General features: G+C 50.2%; 1 protein-coding gene across 2 annotated transcripts in view; it reads left to right on the forward strand.

The window, feature by feature from the left end:
- Positions 1–14,413, forward strand: part of cdh4 (cadherin 4, type 1, R-cadherin (retinal)) — a 203,263-nt gene extending 188,850 nt beyond the window's left edge. The window contains exons 12-17 of one of the 2 annotated variants that reach the window (XM_030374198.1): positions 3,894–4,045; positions 7,296–7,532; positions 9,107–9,340; positions 9,895–10,034; positions 11,303–11,467; positions 12,138–14,413. In XM_030374198.1, coding sequence (XP_030230058.1) covers positions 3,894–4,045; positions 7,296–7,532; positions 9,107–9,340; positions 9,895–10,034; positions 11,303–11,467; positions 12,138–12,344 — 1,135 coding nt within the window. In that variant the 3' untranslated portion in view covers positions 12,345–14,413. The remainder of the gene's footprint in view (positions 1–3,893; positions 4,046–7,295; positions 7,533–9,106; positions 9,341–9,894; positions 10,035–11,302; positions 11,468–12,137) is intronic. The other variant, XM_030374199.1, reaches the window with a different exon arrangement.
- The last annotated feature ends 2,180 nt before the right edge of the window (positions 14,414–16,593 follow it).

The raw sequence follows: 16,593 nt of genomic DNA on the forward strand, positions 1-16,593 counted from the left end.
GTCTGTCTCACAAACACACACTGACACACACTCCATTGATTCCTCCATCTGGGAACTGGCCCGAACTTGAGGGGTGCCACTTGGTTGGCACGGTGCCAGGCCAGGATCGACCCGCGGGCGCTCCCATGTGCCCCGGCGAGGGGCACAAGGTCGTTGTTCTGCTGGACCCCCCTCCACCCCTCCACCCCTCCACCCCGATCCATCGGGATTGATTTGTCTTAATGTCAGAGAGCTGGCCTGTCCAGCGAGCAGCCCACTGGAAATGTTACAGAATTGATATTAAGAGACAGAGAGAGGGGGATTGGGGGGGGGGGGGGGGGGGAGAAGGAGCAAAGAAAAGAGAGAGGGAGCGAGAGATCTAAATCTGCAGTGCCCTTTCCTTCGGAGGGGTGAGAACATAAGCAGAGCATGCATTATCCCTGGAGCCCTTAGGCTCTGTAGGCTTTTCTTTCTGGCTGGCTGGATGGCTGGCTGGCTGTCTGTCTCTTTTGGCCTTTGGCTGGTTGTCTGTCTGTCTCTGGATGTCTGTATTTCTCTATTTCAGGCTGGCTGTCTGTTTTTGTCTATGTGTCTGCCTGTCTTGCTATCTCTAACTACCTTGATTTTGTGTGTGTGTGTGTGTGTGTTTGTGTGTGTGTGTGTGTGTGTGTGTGTGTGTGTGTGTGTGTGGTGTGTGTGTGTGTGTGTGTGTGTGTGTGTGTGTGTGTGTGTGTGTGTGTGTGTGTCTCTGTGCAGTTGTATATGTGTTTGCTCAAAGAAATTATGAGCATATAAGCGAGGTCACTAAGAAAGAGATAATTCACCAGAGGAGCAGCCATCGATATCATAGACAAACACGCACGCACGCAAGCACACACACACACACACACACACACACACACACACACACACAGAGTCAAAGTACAGGGTCAGAAATACACATACACACACACAGTCTAAAATACAGGGTCAGCAACACACACACACACACAAGACAGACCCAGCTCCAAGAACAGGGTTAGACACACACACACACACACACACACACACACACACACACACACACACACACACACACACACACACACGCACACACCAAGTCTAGAGGACAGTGTGTGTGTGCGTGTGTGCGTGTGTGTAGGTGGCACCCTTGGCATTTATATTACTCTCGGCCTGGGTAGCAAAACCTGTGGGAGGCCAAGGCTGCAGTGCCCCCTAGGGGTTTAACTGCATCACATCACCACCTACAAACAGCTTCTGTACCACCTGTCATTTCACCGTTGTCCAAACCCACAGGGCAATGTGGTTTGTGGTTGGTTTGTTCAACAGCGATATTATGCTAATGAACATATCGTTGTTTATATATATATATATATATATCAAGTGTTTACCGAGTCAGAAGAGGACAGCTCCCACCACCGCTGGGCACTTACTAACCAATTAGAACGCCTCTCCTGCTCCATCACCACCTCCACACCTTCCCGTATTCAACACCAGTACACATCACCTCTCTCGCTCTCTCTCTCCATGTATCTCTCTCTCTCTCCCTCTCTTGCTCTTCTCTCTCTCTCTCTCTCTCTCTCTCTCTCTCTCTCTCTCTCTCTCTCTCTCTCTCTCTCTCTCTCTGTCTCTCTCTCTCTCTCTCTCTCTCTCTCTCTCTCTCTCTCTCTCTCTCTCTCTCTCTCTCTCTCTCTCTCTCTCTCTCTCTCTCCCTCTCTTTTACTCTCTGCCTCAACTTAACCTCACAATTCCATCTATCTGCCTATATCTGGCTATCGCTATGGTTGATTCCAGTCTATCATATGTGTCGTTAATGAAAGATTTGTATGGTTATAATGTATTCTGCATGCCACATATAACCCCACCAAACAGCTGGTGACTGCAGCCACCTCGTTCAGTGTAGTGTTGTTCCCCTTTGCCCATTCATCTCAGTGATCACACTAAGGAAGAGCGTGTTCATTCAGCCTGCCTATGGATTAAATCGCTCCTCTTTAAAATACCCCTCATAGGTTTTAATTGCTGCTATCACCTCCCACTCCCTTAGAGATTACTACTGGAATGTGTGTGCGTGTGAGAGTGCAGTGAGACAGTTTGAGATGCCTGCAGCAAGACACAACGTTTATATTTCCATCCTTCTTCGCACGTCGCAATAGTTCCCTCTGAATAATCCTTGACAGCTTTTTACACCTGCCATATGTTTCTATAGGATTCTGTTGTTATGAGTATTATTCCTCACGTTGTGTGTGTCTAAGTGTTTTTATGAAGATCCAAGCGTTCATCTGTAATAGGATATTGACAATAATAAGGCTTATTTGGTCACAGATTATTTATGTCACATTATAACTGAGTGTGAATGTAAACAAGTGGAATAAACGCTCATTAAAATTAAACAAATAACGGTAAACATTTAAGGACTTAAAATAACAAACGAGTGTAGCCATTAACTGGAACATTGGATCACGCCCTCTCTACAACTGAGTTTTAATGTGTGTGCAGACTGTGCGCGCCTGCGTGCCTGTGTGTGTGATAAAACGGTGTGTGTGTGTGAAGTGACGCCTTATCTCCTGCTCGCGGTAGAGTGCTCCAGACCTGAGGAACCCTGACAGAGAGATACCCTATTCTCTTTCAGCTGTGAGCCCGGCCCCTGGTGGGGTGGGGGGGGGGGGGGGTGGGGGGGGGCGGGAGGGGGAAGGGAGGGAGGGAGGGAGGGAGGGAGGGAGGGAGGGAGGCCGCCTGAGGATCTGAAACCCTGACCTGCCTCACAGCGGGGATAAAACCTCTGAGAGAAGGAGAGCGAGGGAGAGAGGGCCGAGCCCTTGTCCGGGGCATCTAAAAGTCATTACAAGAATTTTCTAATAAATCCTCAAAGTGACAAGAGTGACAGCCGGCGTTAAGAGGCAGTAAAACAGGAGTTATACGGCCACTCATTGGAAGCCCAGCGGCGGTGTTTTGAACTGACTGTAGATGGCGGAGGGAGAGAGAGAGAGAGAGGCAGGTGTACAGAGGTTATGGAGAGAGCGAGTGGTGAGACGAGATAAAAGAATGCTGTGAATTTCTCTGAGCACGTGACTTAAATAGGATTTAAGTCACGTAGATTTGTGCACTTTGAGCTGTAAACTCAAGTCCCAACAGATATTTAATTGGATGTAATCAAACCTGGTTTGGCTACATCCAGCATTCTATTTAAGACACCAAACAAAAGACACTTATGGAAGGCAGTGGTGCGAGCATAATCACCATGTTTGTATGATACACACACTGTGTATCATCTGCAGTGAAACGGGGAAATCAAGCATTGGACTCTCATGGGACGTCACCAAGGGAGGGAAGGCAAGCAGCTTGAGAATAGCACATGTCCCAGATATGACCCTTGGGGAGTCCCGTAGTTAAACTGAAAAGTTGGGAAGAGGAAACCTTTGTCACCGACACAAGTGTCTCGACGGGACCTCAAAGCAGGTTTATATCATATACTCAAAAATATGGACGTAGTGTCCGTGACGTCGGCCACTGGTCTACTGCTGAGTGTTAAGGGTGCCGACATTGAGTGGGAATTGAACGGCCGCCTGGCCATAAACTGTGTCAAAAGCTCATTAATACTTAATCCTTCATAACTTTTTAATGATACTAAACTGTTAAATAATTCGGAGATGATCCAGCTGCTTATATCTGTACCAAACGAAGACACAATGTATTGACTTTGTATTACAAGATTAAGTCAAAATTTGGCAATTGACTGAGCGTGCTTGCCGGTCATTTTGAAACCAACCAACCAGCACGAGCCACCTCCAGGCTTTCAGAGGGACTACACGTTAGTCGCTTCCACCAGGGCTTCACAAACAGGTGGTCATGGCTGCCTCCTGGTTAACATATGTGTGCCTTTGTGTGTGTGTGTGTGTGTGTGTGTGTATGTGTAGGTACTCCAAGCTGTCCGACCCTGCTAACTGGCTGAGGATCAACAGGACCAACGGTCAGATCAGCACCATGGCCCTGTTGGACCGGGAGTCCATGTATGTGAAGAACAATGTGTACGAGGCCACCTTCCTGGCCTTCGACAATGGTAAGTCTGGTAAGTCCCAACGGCATGTCACTCTTTACTCTTCACTACATGAGGGATCATCCATGTCATCCACCACTTGTACGCTCCATACACTCAATAGTGAGTCAATGCTCCCTATTGAGTTATTCAGCAGACACTGTAGCATGTAGAGGAGATGGGGCTTCTTGCTCACGGATGCAAACAGATAGGTTGCGGACATCGGGAATCAAACCCAGTACTACTGGGTTCGACTAGACTATACTATCCTAACACCCGCTATTGATCTGATCTGTGTTGATGTCAAAGAGTTTGTGTGTGTGTGTGTGTGTGTGTGTGTGTGTGTGTGTGTGTGTGTGTGTGTGTGTGTGTGTGTGTGTGTGTGTGTGTGTGTGTGTGTGTGTGTGTGTGTGTGTGAACACGTGTATGTGCGTGCAGAGCGAGAGCCAAAAAGACATGCGTGCACCAGCCCCACAATGTTATTGGATTCATGATTTATGTGCCAGCAGAGACTCTGACACAGCCTGGGGGGTGTGTGGGGGGGTGGGGGGGGGGGGGGAGGTGGAGGGGGCTGATGGGGATGGAATCGGTAAATGTATCAGGGCTGGTGATGAAAGTCTATGCACAGCTCTTGAGCTTGCGCCCGCGTCGATGGGCGAAAATAAGAAACGAAAGTACTGCTACGACACTCACGGGGAGGATTGGCCTGTGCTCTGCAAGACGGGGGGGGGGGGTGTTTATCAGCAGAGAGGAGTAACGCGGTAGTTTGCGTGGGAGCGCTGTAATGTTGCCCTGAAGCGCGTCGACTTAAGCCCAACAAAGTGCTGACTGCTTATTGATTCTGTAGGCCGGTGCCGACAAGGGGATATATTCCACTTTGATTCAAATTCTCTTTGCTTACCCGACCTCAATCGAGTGGCACGAGCGGAGACACAAAGCAGCCAGCCAATCATAACTGACACGCCGGTCGATGGGGCTGGTGGTCCCGGCCGGGGGTCCCGGGGCAGCAGACCTCTTACGTACCGGCCTACTGCCTGATGGAAAACAGAGTTGAGATGCTGAGTTGATGAGAGCTGTTGGAGGAAAGTTTCACACACACAGTGCTGCACCACTGATCCAAACACAGCAGCTGACAGTTTTGGGTGGGTGCGTGTTTGTGTGTGTGTGTGTGTGTGTGTGTGTGTGTGTGTGTGTGTGTGTGTGTGTGTGTGTGTGTGTGTGTGTGTGTGTGTGTGTGTGTGTGTGTGTGTGTGTGTGTGTGTGTGTGTGTGTGTGTGCATGCATGTGTGAGTGATTACCTTCTGTTCATGCAACCCACTTCGTGTGTGTGTGTGTGTCTGTGTCAGTGTATGTGCGTGGGTCTGCATGAGTTAGTCAGTTAGCTGACAACCATAGCTGCAATATTTCTTTGCACTTTGCTGAGCAGACAGTTTTCCATGCTAACAGTAAATGCCCCCCCAAACCACCACCACCACCACCACCACCCCAGCATGAGTATCACTGTGGGACTGGGTGGCTAATTTAATTATTCGTTAACTGCATCAATGGATTGCATCTGTTCCTAAATGGTCGTTTCAATATTGTAACGTTGTCCCATGCTTACAAACACTACCATTGAAAATTAAATCTCAAATTTCTAAATCTGCAACTCCCATAAAGTATAAACGCAATGTACAGACGACCACAATAACAATCACAACCACCATTCAACTTGATTGAATTGACGCCCCTTTAAAATGGTTCTAGTCTGTGTCATTACATAACCGAGCGGCGCTATCACGGCTCAAACATTGGTTTGAGACGTTTTTAAGGGCGCCTCAATTAAAACAAATACAAAACTCCAGCCACCAGCTTATCAGCTGCGACCGCAGCAGCATAAAATGTTTCATGGTCCCTTTAAACTGCGATCCAATTCAGAGCGGAGTTCATGCAGCAGTTTGCCTTGACAGTGCATAAATAAGCAAAAGAAATATGGCCCGCTCAGATGAATTGACTTTGCAGAGTCTGGCAGGGACAAGAGGCACACACTGAATAAGTTGCGTTGCTGCACTTTCCATCGTCTCATATACTCCTGCAGAGTGCAGCTCTGAGCAGCAGGCTCCGTGAAAGATATGTCGCTACACCAGGGCTATTCAGTCCATATTCTGCTTTTAAAAAAGCACCACTTCTCACACGCAGACACACAGAGCAAGACACAAGAGGACACATTCAGATGTGATAGCGTCGGGTGCTGAGGCTCTGCGCTCCACATGTAAACGTCTCTCTGTTCTTAGTAAACACAATGGTTCAGAACCGGCCTATTGAGTGAGTTTTCTCCCCGCCAATCCGCCATCCACTCGGTTCGGCAGTACATGAATCAATGACGGGAGTGCAGTTCAGTCGCTAGGTTAATGTTTGGGGTCGCATCTGTAGTTTTGTCATGGCTCCCACTTTCATCTCTCTCCCATTTCGTCTCTCACGCCTCTTTTCACTAGTCCGTCGTTCCTCGTGTGAAATACTATCTATCGCTTCTCTATTGTGGCTCATATTTCTCTCTCTCTCTCTCTCTCTCTCTCTCTCTTCTCCCTGTCCTTGCCATCTTTCTCAGCACTCTCCCATGATTCATTGCCTGCATTGCAGATATTACTATTTACTATTTAAGACGAAGCTTTTATCTGGTGACGTACAGTGATTTGTTTCTTTACTATGCGTGTCATTTGTAAGTAGGTTAGGCGTTTTGTTCCGGGGACGCCTACAGGTAGACTGGGGATGTAACCTGCCACCCAGTCAAACACCCTATCGCCATATATCCTGCCCAAGGATGTAGCTAATACATTTTTATATTTCTGTCAACCCTCCCCCTACCCCTCTTCCTCTCCTCCAATCCCCTCTTCCACCCACCGTTGTCCAACTCCTCTCATCCATCACCCCCTCCTCAACCCCTCCAACTCCTCTCACATCCCCGTCCCCCTAATTTACTCCTTCCTCCACACCCACCTCCACCTCACTCCCCCTCTCCTCACCCTCCACCCCCCTCCTCATCCTCCACCCCCTCCTCACTCCCCGTCCCCTCATCCCCTCTCCACTCCCTCTCTCCTCACCCTCCATCCCCCTCCCCACTCCCTCCTCCTCCCCTCCTCCTCCTCCCCCTCTCTCCTCCTCCTCCACCTCCTCCTCCTCCTCCCCCTCTCCTCCTCCTCCTCCTCCCCCTCCTCCTCCTCCTCCTCCTCCCCCTCTCCTCCTCCTCCTCCTCCTCCTCCTCCCCCTCTCTCCTCCTCCTCCGCCCCCCCCTCCCCTCCCCCAGGCGCGCCCCAGGCCAGCGGTACGGGGACCCTCCAGATCTACCTGATCGACGTCAACGACAACGCCCCGGTGCTGATGCCCCGCGAGGGCCAGGTGTGCGAGCGCGCGCGGCCCGCCTCCCGCGTCAACATCACGGCCTCGGACGCCGACGGAGACCCCAACGTGGGGCCCTTCGTCTTCGAGCTGCCCTCCTTCCCCGCCAGCGTCCGGCGCAACTGGACCGTGTCCCGGCTCAACGGTGAGGAGGGGGCGGGGCCTGTTTGGGGGCCATCTGTCTGTCTATCTTTCTGTACTGGTGTTTCTATACATACATATAGGATATGAATTCAATGGCGGTTATATTTCCATACAAAATTCAATGGCTTTTAAAATTCAAAACTTTATCGCATTGATTTGCTTCCATCTGTAATATTTGTTGCGTGCATGTGAGTGAGTGTATAACAGACCATGCAGGTTATTTCACGCTCATGTTCAGCCAGGTACATAAGATAAGCCAGGACTACAACCAAGTGCAACACAGGGAAGTTACAGCAGAGAGTGCAGAGGGAAAGGACAGAGAACATGAAGTACTTTATAGCAAAAAAAAAGAGATGCTTGTTTGTTCTAGCAAGTTGCCACCTTCACAACATTTTTAAAGATGACAAGAGTGTAATGGCAATCATTAGCACTGATCTGTTCTTATTATGACTAGCATGGCCGTGTTATGTGCTTTGATATGTGTAATTGCCCATTTTGCATGCCTATTTGTTTGGCTTCTGAGTGTACGACTTGCTCTAATGGATGCATTATCCCCCTGCCTTCACTTTAAGTGACTTTAAATTAACTAGCAGAGTTTGTCAAGCTCTCAAGAGCAGGGAGTTTTTCACAATATGCCCGCCAGCGCGTGCGGAGAGAAGTGAGAAGGTTACCATCCTGGGTGGTGACGTATGATCTGTCACTTGTGACAAATGAGCCCCATTCATCTCTCTGTCCCCCCGTGTCACCGATCTGTCACACACTCCACCCAGATGGATGCATCAAAGCAGTTGTCTTCAGGACAAATCTGATCGCAGCCCCCCGGAATCCTCCTCCGCGTCTCCTGCTCCCGTCCTCGTCTCCCCTCCTACTCACTTCACCTCCTCTGCGTCTCTCCTCTTCGCCTTCCTCCGTCAACCCCCCCCCCCCTCCTCCTCCTCCTGTCCCCTCCTCGGCCCCCCTCCTACCTGTCTCCCCTCCTCCGTGCCCCCTGCTCCTCATCATCTCCTCCCCTCCTCCTCATCCTCCCTCTACCTCCTGTCCCCTCCTTCTCGTCCCTCCTCCTCTCCCCTCCTCCCCTTCTTACATTCTTGACTCCTCTCCTCGTCCCTACTCCTCAATGTCTCTCCTCCTCCCCTCTCCTTCTCCCTGTCTCTCCCCTCCTCCTCGTCTCCTCCTCCCTTCCCCTCCCCTCCTCATCTCCTCTTCTCATGTCCTTCTCCCCTCCCCTCCCCTCCTCCTCGTCTCCTCCGTTGGAAACGCCCCCCCCCTCAGCAGTGATTGCGTGTCTTGTCTCGGGTTCGTGTCCGAGCTGTTTTCATTGGATGATGCCTTTTGTCACACGTTCGCGCCGACCGGGCCCGCCATGCGGCGCGGTAATTACATGGTGCGATCGCATCCGCCCGAGGCGCCATGGATCATTTTCTACTTCTTTTTTTCCCCCTCCTTTCTACCTCACGGCCCTTCCCCAATCCAACCCCACTCTCCTACACCTCTCTACCCCCCCCCCCCCCCCCCCACACACACACACACACACACACACACCTCTCTACCACCCACCGCCCTCTCCATCTCCAGGCGACTACGCCCAGCTGAGGCTGAAGATCCCCTACCTTGAGTCCGGGTTCTACGACATCCCCGTGTTCGTGTCCGACTCGGGGAACCCGCCGCTCTCCAACCGCTCGGTGATCCGCATCAAGGTGTGTCCGTGCGACGACAACGGAGACTGCAGCGCCACCGGGGCGGTGGCGGCGGCCGGCCTGGGCACCGGCGCCATCATCGCCATCCTCATCTGCATCATCATCCTCCTCAGTGAGTATTGCGCCGCGGTCGCGGGTGCGCTAAACGCAGCGACAGCACGGGGGTGTCGATGCTTCATCATAACGCGTACATGTTTGTTTTTGTATGTATTTATAGGGAATGATGAACCTCGTCTTTCTGATTAGTAGTGTTTCGCACTAACAAGCACTTTATGTTTTCGTTTTTCTCTGCCTCTCTTGTAATAGGCCTTGAATGAAAAATTCTAGTGTGCTTATGGACTAAATGTACCTACATGTAGCTAACTGGATGTTAATGTACATAATGTACATTAACACCTCCCATAAGCAAATTTCATATTATAGGATATATTTGACAATAATGCAGGTCATGTTTATATATGTATATGGTTACATATGAAAACAATTGCTTGGTCTATCGATTTTTCCACTCGAGTGGAAAAATCCGATCCTTTCTGAACCAACAGGATGATCTCACACTGTACACTAATGAAACAAAGCGTCTTACGGTGTCTCCTTCGTGCGAAGCCGACACACGCCTGCTTTGACGAGCGGTAGTCTAACCATCCTGCGTTTGTGTGGTCTCAGCCATGGTGCTGATCTTCGTCATGTGGATGAAGAGGAGGGAGAAGGAGCGCCAGGCCAAGCCCTTGCTCATCGACCCCGAAGACGACGTTCGAGACAACATCCTCAAGTACGACGAGGAGGGAGGTGGCGAAGAGGACCAGGTAGGGAGGCTCTCATGGCGGTCCGACCCTCGCCCCCGGTCCGAGACGCTATGGCAACGTGTCCCTGCGTTCCAAACGTTCCCTGCGTGTCGCGACTAAAACTAGCTGTGTCGTTTGCAACTGAGTCAAGAATGTGGTTGCCGATCAAATCGGCGCTCTTGAGCAAAACAACATACAAGCAAGCATGTTTTTTCTCTCAGAGTTTCAATAAGTATATGGATGCCCTCAACCAAGGAGTTCATACATTTAATCTAAACATACTATGAAGGACTTATTATGTGTTGCCTCCTCCAGCAACACAGTGGCTATGGTTTTGTTGTTGTATTAACACTCAGGGTTAAACAATCCATATCATCCATATTTAGATCCATATATTGCATCTTCCAGCGTATCACCGAGTGATATACGTGTCTATGATATGATGATCAACAAGGTCATGAGATATGGAGCGCTGTTTTATTCAGCGCTATCTCAGCCTTGGCCTTGCCCAGAAGGCTTCACCTCACTACGCACATTTGTGCTATGCTGAGTTTCTTTACACAAAACGAAAAATACAGACAAATACTTGTAAGGCAGTAACTTCATAGTGGGGAAATATATATATATATTTAAATTCGACACAAAAGCACTCTCCCTTTAACACTTCCTCTCTGTCTGGATCATGTGCAAACATCATTAATTTCACTACCGCTTTTTCTGCAAACAAGTGCTTCACGCAGCAGAAAATTGGTCTGCATGCACAATTTAGGTTTCCAGTAATCAATGGAACATTGATTCACAGCAAATGAAAAACTGGTTGAGGCTGGTGGTGCAGTTTCCCATGACCTGAACTTGCTCAACCAAATGATGTACAATACAAGAATTCAATATATTACCTTAGGAAATAAGGTAATGAGGTGGCTGATGATGAAAATGTTGGCCAGGAGAATGAAGAACATGAAGATGATAATGATACTGTTGTTGTAAACACATTTCAGGATATGCTTGTGTTTTTCCCCTCTTTAAGCATTTCGTATCGTTGTTGTGCATGAAAAGCGTAATATAAATAAAGTTGGTTTGATTACCAACAAAGACAATAACGGCCATGCTGTTGATTATCATGACAACGTCGACGTTGGTGATGAAGGATGATGTTAACAATGAGGGATAACGATGAAAGGCAAACCGACGAATATAACAATGATCGTGACGGCAGCGACTGCCAGCCATCAGACAAAGAACCAAAACAATCTGAGACCCCCCCCCCGCCCTCCCCCTCCTCTCTGCAGGACTATGACCTGAGCCAGCTGCAGCAGCCCGAGTCTCTGGATCACATCATCAATAAGCCGGCGGGGGTGCGCCGGGTGGATGAGAGGCCCGTGATCGCAGAGTCCCAGTACCCCGTCCGGCCCAGCCTGCCTCACCCCGGGGACATCGGAGACTTCATCATCGACGTACGTAGGCTCCCCGCCCAGTGGAGGGAGACCGGCCCATCAGGAACACCCGGAGGGAGTGTGGGCTTGTGTTTTCTATTACCGCTGTAGCTAGTGTTCCCCGCTCAAACCAAAAGTGTCACAACGCATCAGCCTCCACAAAACAACGCGGTCCATTAGCCGGGCGTCCACCGCAGTGCTCGATCCTGGCCGCGTAATCTCATACAACAGCAGTTAAGGCGACACACCATATGGTTTCTTTCGGAGGTTCTCTTATCCAAAGGGACTTGCAGTGACAGGGCATTAAGGAGCAGATCAGGGTGAGAGACGTAAAGGTAGGCTGGGGGACATCAGGGGGAGCAGGAACCTTCTGGCTGGGAGTCAACGCCCCCAGCCGCTAGCTAGGCCATCCGGTGGTAATTACATTTCCTGTCTCTTGTCTCCTCCGTCTCTCTCTCCCCCTTCTCACTCTCTCTCTCAACAACCCTATCTCTCCCGCTATCCCTTTTCGATCCACTCGCATCGGCCCGTCCCTCTCTTTCCTCCCTCGTCCTCCCTTCCTTCCCTCTGTCTCCCTTCCCTCTCAACCTCCATCCCGCCGCGTCCCTCTCTCTCCTCCCTCCTCCCCCATCCCTCCCCCTCCTCCCTCTCCTCACTCTTCCTCCCCCGCCCCCCCCCCCCCCGGCTGCAGGGTCTGCGGGCGGCGGACAACGACCCCACGGCGCCCCCCTACGACTCCCTGCTGGTGTTCGACTACGAGGGCAGCGGCTCCACCGCCGGCTCCGTCAGCTCCCTCAACTCCTCCAGCTCCGGGGACCAGGACTACGACTACCTCAACGACTGGGGCCCGCGCTTCAAGAAGCTGGCCGACCTCTACGGCGGAGGGGAGGAGAACTGAGGTAGAGGAGGAGGAGGGGGAGGAGGAGGAGGAGGAGGGGACGTGGGGGCCATCGGGGGCCGTGGTGCGGAGGTGGTGGGGACGGTGGTGGTTGTGGTGGTGGTGGTGGTGGAGGTTTGGGAGTGGCAGAGTGTGTACTTCGTTAGAAAGCACCCCCTTGAACCCCACAGGCAGTGTGGGAGGTAAGGCAGCCCCCCCCCCCCCCCCCCCGTCCTCTCCGTCCTCCCCTCCTCCCGTCCTCCTTCCCCCAAGACCCCCGGCATGGACTCCATGGTGGACCTGTGACTACTACTGGACGCTGTTCACATGCTGGGTCGGGTTCCACGCAGCAACTGAACCCTGGACCGTGAGCCACTCGACTGTATTACGGCTTCTTTTTTTTTACAGTGGAGAGGGGATGTATTGTGTGAGTTGTTTTTTTTCTTACATTCTTTTCATTGCCGTGCCGTCCGCGAGTTCTCTGAAGAGGGTAGAGAAACGCTCAAGTCTAGTGATTGTGTGAATAGTTTTCTGAAACAAATCATTTACTATTTTATCTTTTTTTTTGCTTTTGTCTTAACACTGAAGACTTGTCTCAGCACCGGGAGGAACGAGAAACAGGCTCTCACTCAGTCTCCACTCGGTCCACTCAAACCCTTTTTCCTTAGAACAGAAGCACTGTTGTTTTATAAAGTGCCTTTTGTGGTGTGTTTTTGTATCAGACTCTGCTATCTCAGGGTCGGTTGCCTTCGTTGCAGTCTCTTGCAGCACGCTCCCTCCCCACCCCTCACCACCCCCCCCCCCCCCCCCCCCCCCCCCCCCCCCCCACTCAGCCCTGTCCGGGACCCTCCTGTGCCCTTTGCAGCAGCCGATGAACAACCCCAGCAGCTAAGACGCGAAGGTCTCATCAAGGGCAAGCTGGAGGTGGACACGGTGGTGCTGTCGGTTGTGGTGATGATAGCAGCGATGAATTCAGCTCCCAGACCAAAAGATAAAAAATTAAAAAAAGGGTAAAACAGGAGCCTTGAGATACTGCTTGAAACGATCCATTGGACCTTTCGCTCATAAAGAGCCGAGACTCCCTTTGCGTTGGCACCAACGCAAACGGGAAAAACCGTGTGGGCGAAACATGCCATCATGTGGATGGGGGAGGTGGGTTCCCAGCCAAGAGGGAGAACGGAGTGCGTCTGCCCTCGCTTCGTGGACTCAATACGTTAGTGAGCCGTTATGTTGAGATGCTTGCCTGCCGTATATGGTTTTGTGTTGCTTTCTCCACAGTGTAAAGCTTATATAGGCATGAACAGAGTAGTGAGATGATGTAGGACTACAAGGGACTTGGGAACGACCTCCGAAACGCAGGCATTCGGAGTAGTTTTTTTTTGATGGATTTCTCTTGCCTTGAACATTCCCATTTTTTATAGATTGAAAAAAAAATAAAGAATTAAAAGGTGCATGTATTCTTTTTTCCTTTTTTCGTTTTGTTTTTTTTCCCCAAAATGTTTTACTTGATGCACTTATTACTATGTGGTGAGAATGTTGAATTAGTAAGGGGAAACTATATGAATATACTCTGTATAAAGACACTGAGAAAAAGAACTACTACTGTAAAATACCTATTTTTGAAGTATTAATTCCATTAAACGTTGCTGCTCTCTTCTCTTCACAACAGGCTAAGAAGTCGTTGGTACCTGTTTGGCCCTTTCATTTTTAAAATGTCGGTTTTCCGTTTATTTTCTTTATCGTTTTCAGAGTTTCCATTTTGTTGAAGAAGTTTGCCGTTGCCTTTTATCTTTTATTTATTTTCTTTTTTAATTTTGCAAAATTATTTTCTAGGAATTTGAAGTGTAGTTTTGTTGTACTTTATTCTTTGTGTATAAAACGCAGCCTCACCTCTCTAACCGCGTTGTCTTCAACAAGCGCGCCTCCTTGGTTTGCGCGGGGGACAGGATGTTGAAGGGTATAATAGCCATGCCTGCTGATAGTTGTTCTATTACTAAGTGTATCAATATTCTTTTCCTCATTCATCTAAATACTGGAAATGTGCTTTAAAAAAATAAAAACGAGAATTGTTTTGAAATTTGAAAAATGGACCACGTCATCCTGCTGCATTCTGATTCACGTTCTTGGTGATGAATTTTTTTTGTTAATTCTTTTTGAAGTGGGATTACTTCAAAAATTGTTGTTACTTCAATGTGGCCAAATATATGAGGAATAATCTAATGTTTGCTGTCTTCAAGGTGAGGGCTCCTGGTGTGCATGCAGGGATGGATGCCAGTGGATTTGTTGTTCCCATAAACTCAGGGGCCACAAATAAAACCCGTAAGCTACCGTCAAGAAAATGTATCCGGATTGTAATCAATCCTAACACTTTCACTTTAAAAACTAAATAAGTCCTTTCAAATTCTTCTTTTTTTTTTCACACTGTTAGACACTATATGGTTAATTTGTGTGTGTGATGTCCTGTAAACACACACAGACACAGTTGTTATTATAGTTCACGGTGTGTATCTGCAACAATCTGTGTGTGTGTTTGTGTGCTTGTTCCTGTTGGTGTGAGCACTGCCCACGTGTCCGTCCATGTCGTCCTGTGTGTGTGTGCACGTGTTCGTACAGGGACTGGAACACGGGGCCCTCAGATCCCTCCCAGACCCCCGCGTCGCCTCGCGTTCCTTCTGCGTCAGCGCGGCCGGCCAGAGGTGCAGCGCTGGAGGTCAGGGAGGATTTCTGTGTCGGTTCCTTTGATATCAATTAGTCGGCGACGGTGCCCAAAAAAAATCTAAAAAGGGCCCTGTGGGGATTTAGCGGGGTTTAATCCCCCCCCGCCCGCGTGTCTATCAATTAGCCACACCATTAATCCCTGCAGCGTAATCCCATTACACACAGCTCCTTTAATGAGACATCCAGAGAGGGGGAGAGGGGGAGGAGCAGGAGGGGGCGCTGGTGGAGGATGAGGAGGAAGGGATGCAGGTATATTGGCCATGAGGGGCTGTGTGTGTGTGTGTGTGTGTGTGTGTGTGTGTGTGTGTGTGTGTGTGCGTGTGTGCGTGTGTGCGTGTGTGCGTGTGTGTGTGTGTGTGTGTGTGTGTGTCTGTCTCGGGGGCGGGGGGGGGGGTCGATTGGAGGAAGGAAGGAGGCCAGAGGAATATTTCAACTCAGCAGAGAAAGGCAATGCATAACATTTAGATAGTAAGGGCTAGAATAAAGTAGAGTAAATAAGGAGGGAGGGAGATGAAGTGATGCGTCAGGGTGTAGTGCACACCCGGGCGGAGGGAGAGAGGAAGGGAGAGAGAGCTGGAAAGGGAGAGATAGCGAGAGAGAGAGAGAGGGAGAAAGAGAGAGATTGTGGAGGGGGGGGCAATCAACTGCGCGTACTGGGCTGGCTAATGAGAGGAGCAGCGAGTGCTAATCTCTACAGGGACACCCCGGTAATGAGAATGCCCAATACTGTAAGCTGACCTTCAGTATAATAATGAAGGCCTCCTCGGCACGGGGGGGAAGAAAAGATAAAATCATGAAGCCGCGTTAATAAGGAGTGTGGTGCCCGGCGCTGCAGAGTTATAATGAAGGCGGTAAAGAGCCCGGTCGCAGACGGCCGGGATGACCAGATTAGGTCCAGGGAACGGCCTTTGATGGGCTCAGTCGAGAAGAAAATGGCCTCCCTGTGGCAGAGAGAGAGAGAGACAGGGGCAAGAGAGAGAGAGGGGGGGGGGGGGGGAGAGAGAGAGGGATGAGAAGGAATTGGAGTTGGCCACTTTATAAACAGTGTGCGTGAGACCCCGGCAGCAGAGCTTTGCAACTGGGGCGCAGCCAATGCCCGGGCGGTGTACTCTAAATAAAGTACTTCTGGCATCCGCCGTGTCAGGTGGGAAACATCCAATCTCTGCGTTACTCGGGCCACCGTATTACTGCCCTGTTGCCAGTCCGCGCGTAATCATCTGTTGGCAATTACCGGTTGAATTGGCCTTTCCGCTACTCATGCACGTAGGGTCTGCCCAGGAACAAATACAGTGCTTTAGTGGACACCTCCAGAGCTGAAGCTGCACTACAGGCTGGGGGGTGCCGGTGGTGGTGGTGGTGCAGGGGGTGGGGGTCGTGGTTGGGTGGTGGTGCTGGTGGTGGGTGGCTCCTGATGTTCTAATGCCCGGGTCAAAGATGAGATCACAGAGGGTAAAATCAATTGGATGGAGAGAGGGAAAGAGGGTGAGAGCTGACCATTTAGCCGCACCATGACGTGGCTGAGCACTTCACTCGAAGTGTAAGTGAACCCATT

Source organism: Gadus morhua, chromosome 13, assembly GCF_902167405.1.
Source record: "Gadus morhua chromosome 13, gadMor3.0, whole genome shotgun sequence".
NCBI lineage: Eukaryota > Metazoa > Chordata > Actinopteri > Gadiformes > Gadidae > Gadus > Gadus morhua.